At 38.3% G+C, this 24088-nt stretch overlaps 1 protein-coding gene and 1 non-coding gene across 2 annotated transcripts; one reads left to right on the forward strand and one right to left on the reverse strand.

Moving 5' to 3' along the window:
- Nucleotides 1–2261: 2261 nt before the first annotated feature.
- LOC107829324 (uncharacterized) lies at nucleotides 2262–4593 on the reverse strand. Its single transcript, XM_075239620.1, has 4 exons — nucleotides 4522–4593; nucleotides 3902–4320; nucleotides 3044–3397; nucleotides 2262–2931 (listed from the first exon to the last, which is right to left on the reverse strand). Exons 1-4 carry the CDS (start codon nucleotides 4591–4593, stop codon nucleotides 2262–2264), a joined length of 1515 nt encoding a protein of 504 aa, XP_075095721.1.
- Nucleotides 4108–4212, forward strand: LOC142173913 (small nucleolar RNA R71). The gene has a single exon (XR_012703271.1). It is a non-coding gene; the product is annotated as a small nucleolar RNA R71 (small nucleolar RNA).
- Nucleotides 4594–24088: the final 19495 nt, after the last annotated feature.

Below are 24088 nucleotides of genomic sequence, written 5' to 3' on the forward strand. Positions count from 1 at the left end.
AAAGTTCCCAAGAGCTTCAAAAGAACCCCGGAAATGCTCGCTCCAAGAGAAAGTTCGAACAATAGAATCTCAGTGGCCTTGGCTTTCAGCCGGCCAAGAACAAAGTACAGAACAAGAGAATGAGGGAATCACAGAACAAAGTGAAAGTATATCGATTGAGGTCCGTCCTAAAGGGGAATGGGGAGGGGTTTATATAGTAGCAAAATTGGACGAATAAGCAAGGAAACAAAGTAAATAAAACCTAAAATAAGGAAAGAAAGCATGCAAAATCTATTCAGATTAATTTAGGTGAGAAAACGGGTCAACCCTAGTTCAAGAGGGAGAACACAAATCGACATAGATCCCACTGAATCAGACTCACATAGCATAGTACTGAGTGTATATAGACGAAATAGTGCTCAGAATCAAGGGTTCAAGCCACTTTAGTCCGATCTCAGAAGATCTCACTTGCCAAACTTAGGCAAGCACCTAAGTAACGCCACAAATGGACGACCAGTAGTGAGAGAAGACCAATAAGGTAAGTGAATCAGTGATTGATTCCATTTTAGAGCCGGATTTGGATAGGTTGAGAGATGCAGTGGCTAGAGTTCGTAGAAGAAGGGAGAAGGTTCGAGAGAGTGTGAAGGCGGTTGTAAAGAGACGAATGAGTCTCTAGCGTTTAGGTGGGGGAGTAATTAAAAGTGAGGGGTTAATCATGGGCCGTTGATCTCCAGGGTTTTAAAAAGGACTGGGGCGGGTCATTTTAGAGGGGTCCGACCGGGTTGGGTTTGGGGTCATTGGGCCAATTTGGTCTAAAAATTGGTTTAGAGGTTGGGCTACAATTTAAATACACCAAATTTATCAAAAATAATTTATAAAAAATGATTAATAAATAAATAAATATATTATTTATACACTAAAATGATTAAAAATAATAATTCATCATTATAAAAATATAAAATTGTTATTTTGACACAAATAATATAAATAAGGAGCATTTGTATATGAATATAGGCTATTATTACAAAATTATGCAAATAGCTTTAAAATGCTAATGTAATTATATAAAAATGAAGTGAAAATATTATGAGACATATATATGGATGCAAAAAATAGTAATTTTGGATGATTAAGTCATCACAAATAATTTAAAGGAATAATTACTAAATATTTTATGTGATTTAAATGCAAGAAAATTAATTTTAAAGCTCTAAAAATTATAACAAATTATAGAAAATGCTTGTATAGATTTGTAAACTAAAAATGATATTTTGAAAGTATATATACTATTTGAGAAAATATGAGGGCAAAATTGGGTATCAACATGCTCTAGAAAGAAACACCTACGTCATCTCCTAGATTAGCACAACTTTACAATTTAGCTTCGATTAACACAAAGGGCAAGTTCTAGACTACACAAGATAGCATAGAGAATCACAATTCCTCACACACACATTGCACATGACTCAATCAAGACGATTATGTTCAACTCTCAAGTCAAGCAAGCACACATAATTGAGAACAACAATCATAATGCACTATGTGGCATACAAGTCGAACAACTGAGAAGAGGCGTCACAAAATAAGCTATTTATTTTACTTAGGCATCACAATTCAAACCAAATTCACGGGAAGATAGATCGCATGTCATGGCCTAATATACCAGCACCAAACATGTCACTAAGTATCTCAAAGCAACTCAATTTCTTCCTAACTTATTCCTAAAAATAAAGTACCCGGGTCGAGCTACACCCTTGGAAAAGAACCGGCGCCCAAAGAAAAACCAAGGGATACTACTAATAATATCCTAAAAAAAATTGGTATTTTTAATCGAACTTTATCCCTCAAGAAAATTGTCCAACAGATCCATCGTCGGGAAAAGTCCGAGTTTTTTTTTAATTTTTTTTTTTGAGAACCTAGACTATGTCTATTATGAGTTCTAAAACAAAAAACTAATAAAAAAATAGTTTTATACAATTACACTTCAGAAAATAGTTTTCCCACCCCACACTTATATTATGCATAGTCCTCGATACATGATCACAGAGAAAAATATTAAAATAAGGGTGAGAAATACTCCTTGAGACCCTTTCGGGCCTAGCTCGGACATTATCCTCAATATTAAGGGTCGGGACGACCCCACACTTAAGCTCAAACATGCTCCTCAGCTTCAACTTCGGGTATTCAGACTTCCCCTACTCTGCAAAACAACACAAAACTTGACACTATAAAAAATGAATAAAAACAATATAGGTTGGGTTGCCTCCCAACAAGCGCCTTATTTATAGTCGTGGCATGACTCTGTTACTTTGCTCAGGCTGGGCGCTTTCTCTTCTTCTTTCTCCCATGAAGTCTAGCCTTTTGCATGCTCTCAGAAGATCTCCTCTTTCTTCTCTGGCTCTTTTCTCAATCATTCTTACACACTCAGCTTGCAACACCACCTCCTCTAACTCAGTTGTCCAATCTGGATCACTACAATTCACATAAGAACTCTGCTCTATCTCCTTCAATTCGACCACGGTAATCATGCACAAGTCTTCATAATGCTTAGGGAGCGTAGGTTCCATGTACACATTAAAAGTGACTTCCTCATCGTCAACTCTCATCTTCAACTTCCCTTCCCTCACTTCAATAATCGCTCCACCAGTAGCTAAGAATGGTCGCCCCAAAATAATGGGCACTTCCTCATATGCCTCGTAATCGAGAACAATAAAATTAGCAGGAAGAATAAACTTTCCCACTCGAACTAACACATCCTCAATAATTCCTTCTAGCATAACTAGTGATCTATCTGCTAATTGTAATGCAATTGTAGTAGGTCTAAGCACCTCCAATCCGAATTTCTTGAACAAAGAGGATGGCATCAAATTTATACTAGCCCCTAAATCATACAGGGCTCTACCAACTTCTTGGTTTTCCAAGAGACAGAGGAATTGTGAAACTCCCAGGATCCTTCAACTTAGGAGGAAGTTTACTCTGAACTCTAGCACTGCACTCTTCAGTAAGTGCAACTGTTTCAAACTCTGTATGTATTCGCTTGTTGGCCACAATATCTCTGAGATACCTTGCATACTTAGGCACTTCCTGCAAAATTTCCACCAAAGGCAAATTCACACGCACTTGGCTCAAAATATCTAAGAATTTCTTGTACTTAGCATCATCTTTTTGCTTCTGCAGTCTTTGTGGAAATGGAGGTGGTGGCCTTGTCCTACTTATTGGCTCTGATCCTTTGTTATCTTTCTCATTCTCCTCAACTGGCTTAGGAACTAATTCTCCTTCAAGACTAGTCGTATACTTCTTTTTCTTTGGAACTTCTTCTAACACTCTTCCATTTCTCAAGGTAACCGTATTGACTTGAGCTTTAGGATTAGGCTCGGTATCACTAGGAAGAGCCCCAGCTGGTCGAGTATTTTGGGCACTGGCAAGTTATCCCATTTGTCGCTCCAAATTTCTCATCGCTGCTGCTTGGGCCTACTGGTCAGCCATTACTTTCTTTATCATTTCTGTTGTTTGGGCCAGTTGGTCAGCCATCGATTTCTTCATCATTTCCTCAAGGTGACTTGTCGAGTTTGCGTGCTGTTCAGCCTGAGGTGGTCTATATTATTGTTGAGGTGCTTGTGGCCTGTACTGATTCTGAGCACCTTGGTTTCCACCCCAAGAGAAGTTTGGGTGGTTCCTTCAGTTAGGATTGTAAGTGTCCCTATACTGATTTGCATGGCCTCGATTTGTAGTACCCACAAAATATACAGACTCTGGATTTGTTGGGCATAGATTGCTCATGTGACCCTCTCCACATACTTCATAAAATAATTGCACTTGTTGCACCAGCTAGGCTTGTTGCTTGTTAATAACCAAGGTCATCTAATTGACTTAGTTGGTCAATGTGGAAATCTACGCTAATAATGCCGAGATGACATCTAACTCGAAAACCCCTGCATATTTTTGCACTGTGTGTCTGCCCATCTCTCCTTGCCAATCAGGATTGCTTTTGGAGAATTTGTTCAATAACGCATATATCTCATCAAAGCTTTTCTCCAACACTTGACCTCCAGCTGCAGCATCTACCACAATCTTTGTCTCAGGATATAGCCCTTCTATGAAAGTGTGAGCTAACACTTCGTTTGTCTGATTGTGATGAGGACAGTCTCTGAGCAGTCCCTTGAACCTCTCCCATGCTGAGTATAAAGACTCCCCCACTTTCTGTTTGAAGGCGACTATCTTACTTTTGATCTTTGCGATTTTGCCTGAAGGGAAAAACCTTGCCAAGAATTTTCTTGCCAGATCATTCCATGATATAATAGGATTAGCTGGTTCTGCCTTCAGCCATCGCTTTGCTTCGCCCTATAGAGAGAATGGGAAAAGTGTGAGCCTCACATAGTCTGGAGTGACTCAGTTAGTGATATAAGTATCACTAATCTCCAAGAGGTTCAAGATATGCTGTTGTGGATCCTTGTGTGGAAGACCCATAAACTGCCTATTCGCATGAAGTAGCTGGATCATGCTCTATTTCAGCTCAAAGTGCCCAGTGAATCTGGGGTTCACAATCCTGGAGGTGACATTAGCAATGTTGGGCATCGCCACCTCCTGAACAACCATATATTGCTCATCTGCCATGTTCACAGGAAATTGAACAAGTGCTTGAAGATTATTTGTGTCCCTTGCTTCCCTCAACCTCCTATGAAATGTTCTCTCAGGTTCGGGGTCAAAGCCTTGAAGTCTGTCCTAGCTTCTGACCCTTCGCATTCAATCAAGGTTCCTAAGAGCAAAGCAACAATTAAGTAACGTTAGACTTGACGAAATAAACAATTAAAGGAAAAACTAGAAAGTAGTCAATATTCAAGTCCCCGGCAACGGCGCCAAAAACTTGTTGCTCCCAAACGCACACACAAGTATATGTAGTCGTACAAATAATAAAATAATAAGTCGAGTGTCGAACCCACAGAGACTTGTATCAACTACCTACTAAATTCACCAAGATTGTTATTTAGTCGAGCCAATTCGAGTTCAAGAGTTTAATTATACTAAACTATAATTCTATGTAGTAACTAAATTATCAAGCAGCAAAATGATTGTTGTGTATTCAGTAGAGACAAATATTCTAGGGTTGTGATCGATTCACCAATCCTATTGTGTTCTAGTTAACTCTCCATTTCATACAATTCACTCATGGTTGCTAATTAATCGAATAATTGCTCTCGTAGCCTTCTCCCGAAGTACTACTCGCCTATTCAAAATAGATTAACGCCTATATTCCTATGAAATCAATCTATTAAGAATGCATTAAGATTATGATATTTAATTAAGCACGGTGATTAGGTATATTTCTATCCTAACCATAAACCCTCTCCCCCCTCAAAGTTAAAATCGTGCTCTCTTCAATTCTTCTCTAATCTAAACATGGCTTTCCCAAGCATAGCATAGATAGTAAATAGAACCTAACTGCTGGCCAGACAATTAAGCAATTAATCATAGAATTAAAGAAGCAACCATATATTGGTGAATTGTAATCAAAGTTAAATCAACGTTAAACAACAATATTCATAGCTAAATCACAACCCCAGAACTATGAGTTTTAGCCACTCATGCTAGTATCAAACAAATTCATAAGTGTTGGACAATTGAAAATACTAAGAAAAGATGAAGAAAACTGAGATCTCCTCGCTCCCGGATGTTCCTCGTGTGTATTCCCTCTTCAAAGTGGCGTCCCCCTCTAAAAATAAGGTTAGTCCTGCTTTTATACGCATTGGGTAGGTCTAGGGCCGAAATAACCTTGTCTTGGGCAAACTTGGACAATTTTTCCGTCACCAGCGTCCAGCCCAGCGCCCCACGCTGGCCCTGGCATTGGCTTAGTGAAAGTTCTGTCAAGGGCACCACAGGTGGCGTGGAGCGCTGCCTGTGGCGCCGGAAATCTAACTTTTCCTTTTTTCGTCTGTTTTGGCTCTAATCTCGCACCTCCCCCCCTTCCCAATTACTTTCGGATGATTCTTACACATAAAAATATCCCGAATTAATATAAATCAACACATTTTACATCCGAAATCCACGAAATACGAGTGAAACATGAGGTGATATACATATAAATATATATACTTTAAACTAAATATCAATAATAATTTATATTGGCAAAATAATAGTTAGTTGATGGAATCCATGTTTTGGTTTAGAGATTGATGATACACCTATATGAAAGCTTATAAGTTTTCATGTGTAAATCCGGCCGGTGGATTTTGTATCCAACACATGAAATAAGTTAAGCGAAAGTCTAAAGAAAATAATCAATAAATTAAATTATCAGTAATTTAATTTAATTGATTAGTATGTGAATCTTAACACGGGGAGTTAAATAAGATTTAATTAATGGATTTAGAAATTGAATAAGGAGTGCAATTATGAATTTTTAGTGGAATAATTCGTAATTTATTATGATGGATATTAATTTCAAAAATTAGAAATTAATTCCATAATTGGAAACTTTGTTAATTAAATTATGTGGTCCCTGCCATGTCTAAATAATAGAAAATAAAAGAATCATTTTTCTAGTGGAAAAAAAATCCAACGGGTTTTGGAAAAAGGTTTTAACTCTTAAAACATGTGCTATAAATACATAAGGTTTTCCACCTAGAGGGAGGGAGAAGATGGTGGCTGAATTTCAGCCCCTTTTTCCTAGAAAGTTTGCCCGCACAAAATTGTTATTTTCGAATATTATTTGGGTAACACAATAGAAGGCCGTGGAACGTTCTGGAGTTGTGATCGTGCTGATGGTGGATATTTCATTGAGTTGCTGTGGAACTAGAGGCTCACGTGATAGAGGGTCTTTGTTCACGCTTCAAGAGATAACCCGTAAAACTTTTTATATGTTACTTGTCTAGATTACATGTGATTTTAATACTGAAATTGCTTTCGCAGCTTATGATAATCCATCAATGTAACATAAGAATAAAATGCTATAATCATAATGTTCCACTCAAAAGTTTAATTATAAGATATTTCTGTTAATTTCTTGGCATTAATCAACTTGCACCTTGCTTTCTTAGGAAAATCAAATAGAAATAGAAAAAGCTCCGACTCAACAAACTGAGAGAAAATAAATCATGATGGAATGATGAAAATATTAGCTATATTGCAAGTCCCTACCATATAAGTTCATATTTTATTTAATAAAAGAAACAAATAAGCTGGTCAAAATTAATAGGAATCACCACTAGTATTGATTAACAATTCTTTTCTTGAACTAGCACATGCTATATGTTGAACTAAAAAGAAAAGTTGCTTTCTTTTAGATCCTTTGGGAGAAAGTGACATTCTTTAAAAGAAACATATGATTGAATTTAGGTAATCATAAAAAATAAAGGTAATCTTAAAACATAAATTCACGCACCTCGATTTATCATAATAATTTTTTTTTCTATGTGTTGTTATAATTTGTGATACAGGTCACATGGTATGAAATGATTCTAACCAATTGACCCTTTTGCAATCATCTATTCCGCAAAAAAATGCCCAAATATAATACTTTTTGGGTGGTCTTCAGCTGTAGAACCCATTTGCCCATCGTGCAAAATTTTAAGGTCAAAAGCTAAAAGTATTACTCGTGGGGCTAGCGAGGGATAATATTTGTTAAACTTGAAATTCTGTCCAGGAAACAAATGGCGACAACAATTCGGGTAAAATTTAAATATAGCCAGATTTACTAGCGGTAATTGAAAAATAGTCAAAAATTCAAAAGTAATCGAAATTTAGCCGTGTTGCAGCAAAATAGTGACTATTTTTCAATGACTTTACAAACGCTGGCTAGTTTTCAATTACCAATCCGAAAACTGGCTAGCCCGTACTATTTTCACCAAAAGTTCAAAACCATCCATTTTGAGAGCTATCTCTCTATTTTGCTTTTCAAGCACCCACTTTCGTACTTTGAAATCAGGCTACACCACGTTATTGTACTTCATTCATCTCAATTATATATACAAATATCACGACCCAAAATTCACTAGTCGTGATGACACCTAACCCAACCCGCTAGGTAAACCAACTAATAACTATCCAATTTCAATAATATTTAACAGGACAATTAATCAAAAGAAATTATCTGAATCTTATAAATTTCCCAAGGACTGGTAGTACAAATCATGAACATCTAAGAATAGAATTTACAAAGCCGAAATGAAATAAATACATAGTCTGTTTGAAAAGTACATAAATAAAGTTTTATAGATCTAAGGCTACCACGAACAAGAGGCACCTACCACCGAGACGCAAGTACATCTTCAATCCAGCTCCCATCGAACACAGCAATATTAGCAACCAACATCTGCACGCAAGGTGCAGAAGTATAGTATGAGTAAAACCGACCCCATGTATTCAATAAGTAACAAACCTAACCTTAGGTTGAAAGTAGTGATGAGCTAACACAAGGTCGGGTCCAATACCAAAGTTCCACAACAGTTCATAACAGCACAGTACAAGTACAAAACGAGTATCTCAGAAATAAAAGGCTCAGTTCGTCCACAGTTCCAGAAAGCAAATAGGCATTTCTTTTCAAGTATCTCAGTGAAAACCCTAATCTTTTACCGAAAAAGCCAAAATACGAGTAAGTTTGAAAACTGTGATTTTTTCCAAAAATTCTTTCAACAATAAATAAGATGTTCCATTTTCCTTTCAGATAGCAAGTGTAAGATGCCTCTCTATGCCCATATGTAAAAATGTATGAGAAGTCATAAATGACGTGAAACTATATAGCATGAGGAAAAATGCATCTTTATGCCTGTATGTCAAGTGTGCATGCCAAATGCGATGCAAATTAGTGATAAAGATCATATGCATACTCTCAGAGTATCAATTCACTCCGTCCTCCCAGTCACTCAGCACTCGCACACAGTAGGTACCTGCGCTCACTGGGGTGGTGCAGACTCCGGAGGGGCTCCTACAACCCAAGCGATATAATCTGCACGGATAACTCACGTGATGCACGGACAACTCACGTGCTATAATATCAATATCTGGAATCGCACGAACAACTCATGTGCTGCACGGATAACTCACGTGCTATATTAAGCCAATCTGACCCACTGCGGCATGCCGCTCGATCCTATAATCATCCTCACAACCAGGCCCTCGGCCTCACTCAGTTATCAATCTCTCCAGTCTCTCGGGCTCACAATGTCATGATACTAGCCCGAAAATAATGATATAATGCATTAATAAATAACAATAGAGACTGAGATATGCTATGCATGTGAATGCGTATGACTGAGTATGTAATGCAATGAAAGCAGATTACTCAACAATAGAAATGACCTCAGTGGGTCCCAACAGGATAAGCATGTAGCCTAGACATGGTTTCTAACATAATCACAGCTCGATAACTCTAGTACGTAGATAATTCATGATTTCAGACAAGTTCAGGTAACTACACAGTACAACAAAAATAACGTAAAATCACAGTTCACACGGTGCACGCCCACACGCCCGTCACCTCAAAATCAAACACATAACACGTATATTCAGGGTTCATACTGTTAAGTTATATTCCAAAGTTTCAATGATGAGAATGTTCACTTACCTTGGTTTTGCAGGAATCAAAATCATCAAAAGGAAAGAATACTAATGAGAAGCTGTCTAAAGATGTGATTGCTGAATTAATGGACAAGAAAAAGGAATCAAATTTTAGCACATCCATTCGGCCTCAATCAAAGGAAATCAGATTACAAATCAAGGAGCTATTGCCAGCAAATATTCAGTATCCTTAATTAAGCTCAATTGTAGGCTTGAATGTCTCTCCAATATAAGCTTGTGACAAGGAAAGTCACGATCAAATATGGTCCCTCCCAAGAGCAGAATTCGAAGAGGCACACCTTGGGTCAAATCCCTTTGAAGATCTTGTGCATCTATTTTCGGTCAAGGCTCAACGACTCTCTTCTCTCCTATAAGAAGTCTGCTAAGATCAAATGAAATACTTGCGCAACTACACACATTATTTTCTAAGTCTCTCTACTTCTTAGCCTAAACATTGTAATCCTCAGTTTATCAGTGTCTTAAAAGATAGGAAGAATTAGAACACAAAAGAGAATTGTGTCATTATTCAAAATTCATTGTTGCTATACTTCGTTGGTGGTGAACGAATCAAAACCATCTGTATTGTAATACTTTCAAGATCTAAAGGGAACCCTTGTGACCCAAGGAAAACTGGATGTAAGCACCACACCGGTACCGAACCAGTATAAAATCTCTGTGTGTTATTCACTTTACATTTACTGTTTATCTTACATTCTGCTATTAATCTAGTCAACTAAAATCATCATCAGAGCAAGGCTCACAATCTCTGCTTAGCAACTGGTAAGAAAAAGATCATGGGATCTAACACTGTTGTTGGTGCACTATTTCAAGAAGGAACCTCTCAGGTTCGACCTCCTTATTTCAACGGACAATACTTTTCTCATTGGAAAGTGTGTATGGAAACATACACGATGTCATATGACATTAAAGTTTGGCGTGTGATCAAAAAGGAAAATCTTTCAATCCCAGCAAAGAAGGATGCAAATGGTCAAGTCATCGTATCAACGGATCCTCTTGACTTAGATGAATACACTAATAAACAATCTGCTGTCATAACTGTAAATGCCAAAGCAAAAAATCTACTATACAATGCTATCGATGGAGAAGAGTATGAAAAGAGATCAAGTTGTGAAACAACCAAAGAAATGTGGGACAAAATGGAGGTCACGTACGAAGGAACCAACAAAGTGAAAGAAATAAGGATCAATCTTTTGGTTCGAGACTACGAGCTATTTCAAATGAAGGATTGAGAATCAGTGGAAGAGATGTTCTCCAGGTTCAGTAATATTCTTGGAGATTTGAAATCCTTTGGTAGACCTATCAAAAGTGGTGAACAGGTTAAAGCAATTCTCAGGAGTTTACCTACCATTTCGTAGTCAAAAGTCATCGCTTTGGAATATCAGGATCTTGACAACATTTCCTATGATGAACTAAGAGGTAATCTAATTGCTTTTGAGAAAACTCACTTGGATAGACAAATTCAAGAAAAGAAGAAAACCGATGCCTTTAAGGCAACTGTGGCTGAAGAAGAAGAAGAAGAAGAAGAAGAAGAAGAAGAAGAAGAAGAAGAAGAAGAAGAAGAAGAAGAAGAAGAAGAAGAAGAAGAAGAAGAAGAAGAAGAAGAAGAAGAAGAAGAATAAGGAGGAGAACAAGATGAAAACATTGCCATGCTCTCTCAAGTTGTAACAAGCATGATGAGGAAAAACAGAAATAGCAGAAGAGGAAGCCTAACTTCAGGAAAGGAAGGATAAACAATAAAATTGACAAAAAATGATGGAAGGTGCTACGAATGTGGAAAGTTGGTCATATTCAAGCTGATTGTCCTGAACTAAAGAAGAAACTGAGCAGAAACATGCAAAAGAAGAAATCCTTCGGAGCATGGAGTGATGAAGAAGAGTCTGATCATGAGGAAGTTTCTAATATATATTTCATGGCTATAAATGAAAATGAAGATTTAGGGGAGCTTGGACTAATGGCAGATGGAGATGATGAGGAAGACAACTCAAGAGGACTTGGCCTTATGACAGACGAAGGAACTAGTAATGTACGTCTTCCCACATGCCCTAATTGTTATAAACTTCAAGAATTTGTTGATATTGCTCTTGCAGATATCGAAAAAGTTGTGAATGAACTTAGAAAGATTAAGAGAGAAAAGAAAGGCTGGTCCCTGAAACTGGAAGTATGTGAAATTGAGTGTGATATGCTACAGGATGAAGTTAATGAGCTTTAACTTCAATTGAATGGATTGCAAAAATCCACCAGTCACAACTCAGTCAAATCAAATCAGACTACTCATCACAAACAGAAATTTCTTGCTTGTTCCTTTTGTGGTAAAAATGGCCATAGTACTAACCAATGCAGGAACAGAATTAGAGCATAAAAAGGTTCTGGAAACTCTAATAGTCCACCATGTTTTTATTGTGGTAAAAGGGGTCATACCTCAAATCGTTGCAGGTTCAAGGATAATAAGAGATGGGTCTGGAGACCTAAATCTTTAAATCAAGCTAACACTCAGCATTCTAACCATTCGGGACCCAAGCAGGCTTGGGTACCTAAAAACAAGTAACTTTGTTTTGCAGGAACACCGCAAGAAGAATCAAAAAGGAAAATTGTATCTCGACAACGCGTGTTCCAGACATATGACTGGTGACAAACAATTGTTCAAATCAGTCACCAAACTAGATGGAGGAACAATTACCTTTGGAGACAAATCCAAAGGAAAAGTAATTGGTGTTGGAAAAGTTCCTCTGAGCTCAACATGTGATGTAGATGAAGTCTACCTGGTTGATGAACTCAGCTATAATCTTCTCAATATTAGTCAACTATGTGACAACGACTAGGAGGTTCGTTTTACGAAACATGGCTGGTTTATAGAAGATGAACCAGGTAAAATCATTCTTTCAGGCAATTGAGATAGAAATGTCTATACTATCAGCAATTTAGATAATCTTGGAGATCAAATTTGTCTTACTTCCATGATTGATGATCCCTGGGTTTGGCATCGAAAACTTGGTCATGCCAGCATGCATACTATTCAAAAGCTTTCTAAACTTGATCTTGTAATCGGTCTTCCAAAACTAAATTTTTCAAAGGATCATATCTGTGAGGCATGTCAACTGGGAAAACAAACTCCCTCTTCTTTCAAAATTAAAAACATTGTTTCCACCTCCAAACCTCTTCAATTATTGCATATGGATTTATTTGGTCCAACTAGAACTGCTAGCATAGGTGGTAGGAAATATGCTTTTGTCATTGTAGATGATTTCTCTAGATTTACTTGGGTTATGTTTCTAAGTCACAAAGATGACGCTCTAAAAAATTTTAAAGTTTTCTGTAAGAAGGTTCAACGCGAAAAAGGATACTAAATATCTACTATCAGGAGTGATCATGGAGGAGAATTTGAAAGCAAAGCTTTTGAAAATTTTTGCAACGATCAAGCAATCTCTCACAACTTCTCTTCACCAAGATCCCCGCAGCAAAATAGAGTAGTAGAGCGTAAAAATAGAACTTTACACGACATGGCAAGAACTATGATTGTGAAAAATTCCTTACCTCGTCACTTCTGGGCAGAAGCTATGAGTAAAGCATGCCACATCATCAACAGGTGTCTGATTCGACCAATTCTCAAAAAGACTCCTTATGAACTATGGAACGGTAAGAAATCCAATATCAGCTACTTTCACCCTTTTGGATGCAAATGCTTTATCCACAACAATGGAAAGGACAATTTGGGTAAGTTTGATCCTAAGAGTGATGAACGTATATTTCTTGGATACTCTCCTTCAAGTGGAGAATATAGAGTTTACAATAAAAGAACTTTATGTATTGAAGAATCAATTCATGTTATTTTTGTTGATACTAACCCTCGCCCAAGGAATGAAAAAATTCCTAAAGATGAGGAAATCTCGTTTGTCCCTAAATCTGTTATTGTAGGAAAGGATCATCAAAGTGAGACAGCTGTTCAACAGACTCAACCACCTAAAAAGCCCGCAGAAAATCTCAAACTATCTCCAGTAGATCTGTCGACTAAGGTAGAAAGAGAACCTTACTCAAACACTCCAAATGAATGGAAAAGTGAACTTGGCTATCCTCACAAATTCATTATAGGAGATCCACAGGAAGGAATCAGTACAAGAAGGTCACAGAAGAACAAATCTCATGTGGCTCTTATTTCTCAACTTGAGCCAAAGAAAGCAGATGAAGCTCTCAAAGATACTCACTGTATAAGTTCTATGAAAGATGAACTAGATCAATTTGAAAGAAATAAAGTATGGGAATTGGTTCCAAGACCTTCAAACTCATCCATCATTGGAACTAAGTGGGTATTCAGAAACAAATTGAATGAATCAGGTCAAGTGGTTCGAAATAAAGCAAGATTGGTTGCTCAAGGATACTCCCAGCAAGAAGGAATCGACTATGATGAAACCTTTGTGCCTGTAGCAGACTCGAATCCATACGAATATTACTTGCTTTCACTGCTCACAAAGTATTCAAGCTATTTCAAATAGATGTTAAAAGTGCGTTCCTAAATGGCCACATCTCTAAAGAAGTATATGTGAAGCAACCACCAGGATTTGCAAATGTCATCTTTTCTGATCATGTATATAAGCTGACTAAAGCTTTGTACGGTCTCAAACAAGCTCCCCGTGCCTGGTATGAAAGGTTAAGCTCTTTTCTTCTAAATCAAGCGTTCAAAAGAGGTAATATCGATACAACTCTTTTTATTAAGCATTCTAGTTCAGGTAATCTTATTACTCAAATTTATGTTGATGATATTATTTTTGGTAGTCCTAACTCTGTTCTATGTGAAGAATTTTCTCTTTCCATGAAAGAAGAATTCAAAATGAGCATGATGGGAGAACTGACATTCTATCTCAGACTTCAAATCAAACAGTCTCCTAAAGGAATTTTCATTAGCCAAACCAAGTACACTACGGAGCTTATCAAAAAGTTTGGCATGGAAAATGCTAAGTCAATCGGCACTCCAATGAGTCCAACAACAATGTTCGACGAAGACAACAATGGAAAAAAGGTTGATGAAACCATGTATAGAGGAATGATTGGATCCTTATTATATCTCACTACTAGTCGACCAGATATTATGTTCAGTATGTGCAAGTGTGCAAGATTTCAGTCGACTACTAAGGAATCCCATCTCACTATTGTTAAACGAATTATTAGATATCTAATTGGTACCTCTGAGCTAGGATTATGGTATGATCGTTCTAATAATTTTGCTCTAAGAGGCTTTTCAGATGCAGATTTTGCAGGTGACAAGATTGATAGAAAAAACACAAGTGGCACGTGTCAACTCTTGGGAAATGCATTAGTATCTTGGCATAGCAAGAAACAAAATTGCATTGCCCTATTAACGACTGAAGCAGAATATTTAGCTGTTGGAAGCTGTTGTACACAAGTTCTATGGATTATGCATCAACTTCTCGACTATGATTTATCTCTTACCTCTACTCCTATATTTTGTGATAATACCAGTGCTATTTGTTTATCAAAAATTTCTGTGCATCATTCTAGAGCAAAGCATATAGAAATTAAGCATCATTTTATCCGTGATCATGTCGCTAAAGGTGATATTATTTTAGAATTTATTAGAACTGATTCTCAACTTGCTGATATTTTTACAAAACCACTTTTGGAAGAAAGATTTTATTTTCTTCAAAAAAAGATTGGCATTGTGCCAAATTTGTAAAACAAATCTTTTACCGTGTTCTAAAATATTTTATTTCCTTAAGTATGTGTGGTTTAATTAATTTTCTTGTAAGTGTAATAATTGCTTGTTCATCAGTACCGTCGATCAGTCTCTTTAGAAGCATCACTTCCTTCTGAACTCGCCTTTTCTTTTAACCAAAGCGGCCCTTCATTCCTCCCAAAAAGTACCGACAAAAACCTTTCCTTCCCTGTTACTCTCTCCATTCTCACCATGGCCAAAAGAAACCCCTCTTATTTCACTGTAACCAGACGCAGCCGAAGATTTTAAAAACCCCTCAACCCTAAAAAAACCTGTAGACTTGGAGTCATCCATTGACTCAGATTTCCTCAAAACGGACGATGAGAGTAGTGAATCTTTCGAAAATTCTCCCATTAGCTAGAAAAAAGCAGGCAAAAGACCTATGGAGCAAACCCCCAAAAAGGCTGCATGCAAGAAAGGAAAAGTGGAGAACACAAAATTTGGTCCTGAGGACAAATTAATCTTTTATGGCCCTAGTAAAAAAGCAAGGTTTGAGTCCTACAAGTCAAAATCTATGGCTTATGGACGCTCTGTAAGTATCTCTCTCATGAAAAATCTACACTGTGATGTGACTGCTATATTTGATTTTCAGCATCTTGCTTCTCTATTTGATACCATTGGAAACTCTGTTTATGAGGAACGAGTAAGGATGTTTTATGCAAACCTTTCTGTAAATGACAAAGATAATTTGGAATCTATGGTGTTAGGCACTAGAATTGTTTTGGATTTTTATCAATTTGAAAAGATTTTCTCTGCTAAGTTTAGTAGGTTTGATGTGTTTGTGCAAAATTCATGGCCAAAAGATTTTGAAGTTTCCTTTGAAGAAGCAAAAAAATTTTTGTCTGATAATCCTCCTGATATCGGTCCCAAGAACCTTAAGTTTGAACATCGTGACTTGGCCCACATGATTGCTACTACTCTTCTCCCCATAACTGGGTCCCTTAGCTCTTTGTCCACTAGAGATATTTTTGTACTTTATTGTCTTGTTAACAATAAAAGACTAGATTGGTTTGTGTGGATTCACCAATACATGCTTGAAAGTATCAGGGACATCTCTTCGTCTGCTGCCTGTTTACCATATGGTCTTCTCATCTCACATATTCTCGAAGTCATGAAGGTAGATTTGGCACCCTTTACACCCAAGCACATTACCAGCACTTATGATAAGACAACTTTTTCAATGATGGGGTACACCTTGGGTGATGATGGATGGGTTAAGCGCGCCAAAGTGGAAAGCATTCCAGTACCAGTTGAAGTTCAAACTGAACAACCAGCTTCTCAGTCGACTGCCTCTCAAAATCTTAAGCAAATTCAGCATTATCTAGATAGAGTGAAACTGCTACTGGTTGAGATGAAGGAACATGTAGACAAAATCAAGGAAGTTACTAAGGAGACAGGTACAGATGTGGCTAAGCTCAGAATGGATATAGGATCCACGCGGAGGAAAGGAACCATGGCATTCAATTCCATGAGTGAAAAGATGGATAAGCTTGTCAAAGATTTTGAAAACTCCTATGACTCCTTCTGCACCAAAGTGATAAACACTCTCAAGTACTTCCTGGGAAGAAGTTAATGCGATTTTGTGTGATGGCGTTACAAACAATATTCTTTTATGCTCTTGCTTGCTTGCTGGTGGTTTTCAACAAACTTTCTTTTGTTTGGGTCTGTACAAATTATGCCTCTGCTGAAGGCACTACTTTTGCTACACTACCTCACTAGTTATTATGTATATTACTTCCTATATTACTTGTATTGTGTGCTTTTCTTTCCTTTTTGATTGAAGTCAAAAGGGGAGAACAGTGTAGAGAAGCAAACCACTCAGGAGGAGACAACACTCATTCAGGGGGAGATCGCATCAACTCAGGGGGAGCAACTTAGAGGGTGAAATAAAAAGGGAAGTCTCATAATTAGTGTTTACTCTCTCTTGATTGTCATCATCAAAAAGGGGGAGATTGTTAAGTTATATTCCAAAATTTTAATGATGACAATGTTCACTTACCTTGGTTTGCAAGAATCGAAATCATCAAAAGGAAAGAATACTAATGAGAAGCTGTCCAAAGATGTGATTGCTGAATTAATGGACAAAAAGAAGGAATCAAATTTTAGCACATCCATTCGGCCTCAATCAAAGGAAATCAGATTACAAATCAAAGAGCTATTGCCAGCAAATATTCAGTATCCTTAATTAAGCTCAATTGTAGGCTTGAATATCTCCTCAATGTAAGCCTGTGACAAGGAAAGTCTCGATCGAATCTGGTCCCTCCCAAGAGCAGGATTCGAAGAGGCACACCTTGAGTCTAATCCCTTTGAAGATTTCGTGCCTCTATTTTTGGTCAAGGCTCAATGACTCTCTTCTCTCCTATAAGAACTCTGCTAAGATCAAATGGAAGACTTGCGAAACTACACACATTGTTTTCTAATATATGAAGATCTCTCTACTTCTTATATTACTTTTATTGTGTGCTTTTCTTTCCTTTTTGATTGAAGTCAAAAGGGGAGAACAGTGTAGAGAAGCAAACCACTCAGGAGGAGACAACACTCATTCAGGGGGAGATCGCATCAACTCGGGGGGGCAACTTAGAGGGTGAAATAAAAAGGGAAGTCTCATAATTAATGTTTACTCTCTCTTGATTGTCATCATCAAAAAGGTGGAGATTATTAAGTTATATTCCAAAATTTCAATGATGACAATGTTCACTTACCTTGGTTTGCAAGAAGCGAAATCATCAAAAGGAAAGAATACTAATGAGAAGCTGTCCAAAGATGTGATTGCTGAATTAATGGACAAAAAGAAGGAATCAAATTTTAACACATCCATTCGGCCTCAATCAAAGGAAATCTGATTACAAATCAAGGAGCTATTGCCAGCAAATATTCAGTATCCTTAGTTAAGCTCAATTGTAGGCTTGAATATCTCCTCAATGTAAGCCTGTGACAAGGAAAGTCATGATCGAATCTGGTACCTCCCAAGAGCAGGATTCGAAGAGGCACACCTTGAGTCTAATCCCTTTGAAGATCCCGTGCCTCTATTTTTCGTCAAGGCTCAACGACTCTCTTCTCTCCTATAAGAAGTATGCTAAGATCAAATGGAAGACTTGCGAAACTACAAACATTGCTTTCTAAGTCTCTCTACTTCTTAGCCTAAAGAACTGTAATCCTCAGTTTATCAGTGTCTCAAAAGATAGGAAGAATTTGAACACAAAAGAGAGTTGTGTCATTATTCAGAATTCATTGTTGCTATACTTCGTTGGTAGTGAACGAAATAAAACCATATGTATTGTAATACTTTCAAGATCTAAAGGGAACCCTTGTGACCCAAAGAAAACTGAATGTAAGTACCACACCAGTACCAAACCAGTATAAAATTGCCGTGTGTTATTCACTTTACATTTACTGTTTATCTTACATACTGCTCTTAATCTAGTCAACTAAAATTATCGTTAATCGACTATTTTTTAATAGACCACAATTTACCCCCCCCCTCTTGTACCTTAACATACCCTCAGCTCCAAGATTAGAAGAGTTACTTACCTCGAACAAGCTAATACCAATGACGAGCAAGTCAAGTGATGTTCCAAAGATGCCATCCCACTCGTTCTGACCTCCGAACGGCTCGAAACTAATGAAAAATAACTCAAGTACATCAAACAATGCTAAAGGAACCAATCCCGATCGAAAAAGAACAAATCTTGAATCAAAATCCCAAAATCAGCAAAAAGCCTAACCCGAGACCGCACCTCGAAACCAGACAAAATTTACAAAATCCAACAACCCATTAAATTATGAGTCTAACCATACTAGTTTCACTCAAATCCGACTCCAATTCGATATTCAAAACTCAAAAATTCACATTATGAAACTTTAGGCCAAAACCTCCAATTTTCTCTTTAAAATTCACAATCCAATTACCAAAAACGAAGGTAGATTCATGAAATATAACCAAAACCGAGTAGAGAACACTTACCCCAATCCTTGTGATGAAAATTGCTCCAAGAATCACCTCAATCCGAGCTCCATAGCTCCCAAAATGTAAAAATGTCTGAAACCTTCTAAATAGAGTATTTATACTTCTATCGAGGCCTCCTCTTATGCGAACGCGAGCAAACCATCGCGTTCGCAATGAACAAAATGCACACTACCACAAAAGACTCTACGCGTTCGCGATTCAACCCACGCGAACGCGATGAACACTGCTGCCAAAGCTTTGCAAATGCGACTAACCTTACGCGATCGCATAGAAGAATGCTCAAATTTCCAGTTGCCAACCTCAACACTACGCGAACGCGATCCTCCATACGTGAACGAGAAGAGGACTTGCCCCAACTCTACGAGAATGCGGGACATACTTCGAGATCGCGAAGAAAAATTTACTGCTTCCATCAAAATACACTAAGCATTCGCGACACTTGCCACACGAACGCGGTGAAGGACTGAGACACCAGAAACCAGCAGGACACGACATTGTAAACATGAAGGAAAATGATCCGAAATCAATCCGAAACACGCCCACGCCCCTCGGGACCACGTCCAAACATACCAACAAGTCCTCTAACATAACACGGACCTACTCGAGGCCTCAAAACTCACATAACAACATCGAAACAACGAATCACACCTCAATTCGAAATCAATGAACTTTGAAACTCCAAGCTTCCACAACCGATGCTGAAACCTATCAAATCACATCCGATTGACCTCAAATTTTGCACACAAGTCACATTTGACAGTACGGACATGTTCCAACTTCCAGAATCGGAATCCGACCCCGATATCAAAAAGTCCACCCCCCGGTCAATTTCAACTTTTCGTCATTTCAAGCCTAATTCTATTATGGACCTCCAAATCACAATCTGGATGCGCTCCTAAGTCCAAAATCACCCAACGGAGCTAAAAGAACCATCAAAAATCCAATCCGAGGTCAAATGCAAAAAAGTCAAACTTGGTCAACTCTTTCGAATCTAAAGCTCCCTAGATGAGAATCATTCTTCCAAATCAGCCTCGAATAACCTGAAAACCAAAACCGACGATTTACATAAGTCATAATATATCATATGGAGCTACTCATGCCCGTAAACTACCGAGCGAAGTGCAAATTCTCAAAACGACCGGTCGGGTCATTACATCCTCCCCCACTTAAACATACATTCATCCTCGAACGTGCCAAGAGTTGTTCTAAAAGCCATCAAATCATCGTGTAACCTTACCATGCACATACCCGGGGGTGATCTCGCATCAGCCTATCCCATATAGGTCCGATAACATAACATAACTAAGATTTCCTTAATTCAACCTAGCCCATAAGCCCTAGAATCCAATTCCCAGCATCTAGAACTTTCTATAAGATCAGAATCTCGCAACCTACACACTGTATAAGTCTGAACAAGTTGTACCAAGCCGCAACCATAACCCAAGATACTATTGCATGATATATCACATAACATAGATACTCAAAGCAATGATTTCTAATCACAGTAGCTGCTCAAAATAACCCAATACCGGTAATAAACCTCATATCAAACAAGACTCTATTCTGAAACCTTCGTACACTATCGATGATGAAAGGAACACGCAGAAACTCATAACCATTCATCAGATCAACCAGTCATGGAACTCCCTCTCCTTCGACAAGAACTATAGCAAATTTCTAAGTCGACTTTCGATTTTATCCTTCCAACCATGCTGTAATCTATTCCGATAGTATCAATTCTAGGTCCAATGACCTCATCTCGTCCAACACGATCACTCTAGTAACATGACACATCAATACAAACTATAGCCATAACTCGTGCAATCCGTGCATCAATAAGCAACATTCCAAATATACTCAATCCTGGAAAAAAAATGACTCAGACGAAAGAACTGCCCCGCAAGATTAACAAGTACCGCCACAAAGATATGCTGAAAATCCATCACACACCGTAGAACCATCACACGATCCTAACACAAGGTTCATACCTTAACATAACTCTGCTGCAACGCGTGACCCCATCCAAACACTGGTTTATATTATATACCTCGAGCCACCCTGCTTAAATCAATAATCATGGATAGGCAAATGACACAATGCTACACAAAACCCAAAAGAACATAACCCATACGTCATCGACCATGCAATACCCAATTACTCATCTCGCTCAAATTCCGCTATAAAGCCCAAATAGAACCGTACCAGGTGTGCTCATAACCAATGAATCACAACTCCTCGTAGCATAGAAGAGTAACTCACGGATCGTTTCAGAACATGAGCTCATCTACAACCGAATGACACATCCCTCAACAATAGCAGTATGGAGCCAACTAATCTGGCTCGGTGTAGAATACACATCCTAATTGGGCCTACCAATGGACTCCCAAATCTGCTCTAGTCACCCACAGATAGATAAATAACCTCCAAAAGTCCATAATGACTGAATCATAACACATTTTATTATCTGGCTAGCTTCGGCCACAACTTCACAGTCCACAACCATGAAATAATCTGCTCCTGAGAACTCCCAATCTCCAAATCCATAGAACACATGAATCACCATATTTGATCCCAACTCCACCGCCAGAATGTCTAACACATCTCTTATACACGATCATCCCACAAGGAATACTTCTAAAAAAATTCCGTGCCACATAGCAAAATTTGAATATCAACAGTCGATCAACCATGAGAGTGCCGCAGTACCCGTGAAGTATCCATAAATCAAAACACATTGCCCTTCTGAAATATATACTCTCATAAAGCTATACCGATTAGTAATATCAGTTACCTAGTCATCTGAACCCGTCTATGCTGCCTACGAATCTATGCCCTTCCATTCCAAACTGACCCGTGACCTTGCACATGCAAATCTCAATCCCACACAACACCGCATCTACCATGCCATCATGTGAAGAGTACAAGAATATCATAATCAACTCTGAGTCCCAAGCAGAATACATACCCGATCAGTCAGAAACTTTCCATTTGATTTCATCCAGGAGAAATTCACTATACACCACATACTCCTCAAGCGAGCAGGAAATATACCCCTCGAACCTTGGTAAAAACCATTGAGAACTCTTCGAACCCATTTGCACATAACCAAGCTATCAGAACCGAATCTCTCTAACTCAACCCAGCCACGCATGTTGCCAAAACCCAAGAGAATTGCCACGAAACACGTGTAGAGACTAGCCACATCATAAGTACCCAAAGAACTGATTATATCCATTACTGTGCTGATCCAACCTACTACCATTCTGTCCTATTTCTCCAAGTCCTTTCCAAATTCCCTTCAAATTGATACTTATCCTTGCTAGGACACAACGATCCTTAACCAAAATTCACAACACAAGAGACCCTAGTATAAAACCACAACGCTCTAAGGCCCATAAACCGCTGACTTCTATCTTAAGGACCCCAAAGCACCACAACCGTGACACCCACTCTAAAGAGACCTTATGTGAACCTAAAACTGCTTCCTTCACCTTCTTAATACTGAAATGCATAATCCACAATGATATAAAAATGTCACTAGTCTCGACACCATCCAATGCAAATATCAGATCCCAGCCATATACCAATCCTAAATTCCCAATTGGTACATATAATTCTTGAATCCATTAGAACCATTCTCGAGAGTCATCCACTCTGCTCAAATCTCAATTAAACTGATCAAACGGACCGAACGACCTGTGCACCATTTGCACACCAACACCCTAAGAAGTAATCCACACTTCTAAGCAACCGAGTGAATCCCTACTCCATGCACACTACGTCCTTTACGAATAACAACTCAATTATTCAATATTTCCCATATACCCATAAAGCATAATACAACCCGTATCTGTAAATTCCTTTACTCGAGTCATCCTCGATCTCAGCCTCTGCAAATCATAACTTATTCACAAGTATAGCTCAAACCGAAACCAATACAACATATAGGCGTGCAATCAATTTATCAATAGAAGACTCCCCTACTTGGCTCAAAGCCAAGGAATAAAGCATCTAATAACTTACAATAGCCACCCCCATACTGGCATAATACCTCAGTGATATTCCACTAAATCCTACATCCGCTCATGCAACACAAACCATCTAGTACCTCAAATCATCCGTAAATCTCGCGTTCATCCTCGTGATGGTTAAGCCAACTTCCACAAGCGATCCAAACTCAAATTGCAACATATATCATTCACTGGTAAAAGAGAACTCTCTACAAAACATCATAGGAATCACACAACCTCAGGACACCTCGCAGGAGATAACCCACCTGCTTAGCCTTAAACTGAAATCTCTTATATACTTTCACAGCCACAACTACTAAGCAATCACTTAATCTCCCTGAGTCTGAACTCATAACACGACATGAAAATCTACGTCACCCCACAACTAAACAACATGAGAGGTCCTTCAACATACCCATAACTCGAGGCCATACGCCAAATCAAGACATAAATCAAACGCCCAATAGCCCTTGCTACATCTCAATTAAACTCTTCACGTCACATTCGAACAATCTGAACACATCTCGCAGTCACATCATACTCACCACATAGTCATCCAATCATATTTTCCACTAATAGTGACACCAACGGACATATAAGTCCCAAGAGCACATACTCACACAATCGAAATCTCCGTGCTTAAGCTACCGTAAAAAAAACATGGGGGCAAGTCCTTCAGACTGGCCCATCATCAGCATGCCAAAATCACATCTCGCACCTCAACCATAGAATCACAAGCCGTTGGCGCACAACCGATACCGAGTACTCATGTGCGCATACGAATGCGTGGACGAAATTCAAAGAATTACGCTTAAAGTTGAATCAATGCCGCAC

This window comes from Nicotiana tabacum, chromosome 2, assembly GCF_000715075.1.
Source record: "Nicotiana tabacum cultivar K326 chromosome 2, ASM71507v2, whole genome shotgun sequence".
NCBI lineage: Eukaryota > Viridiplantae > Streptophyta > Magnoliopsida > Solanales > Solanaceae > Nicotiana > Nicotiana tabacum.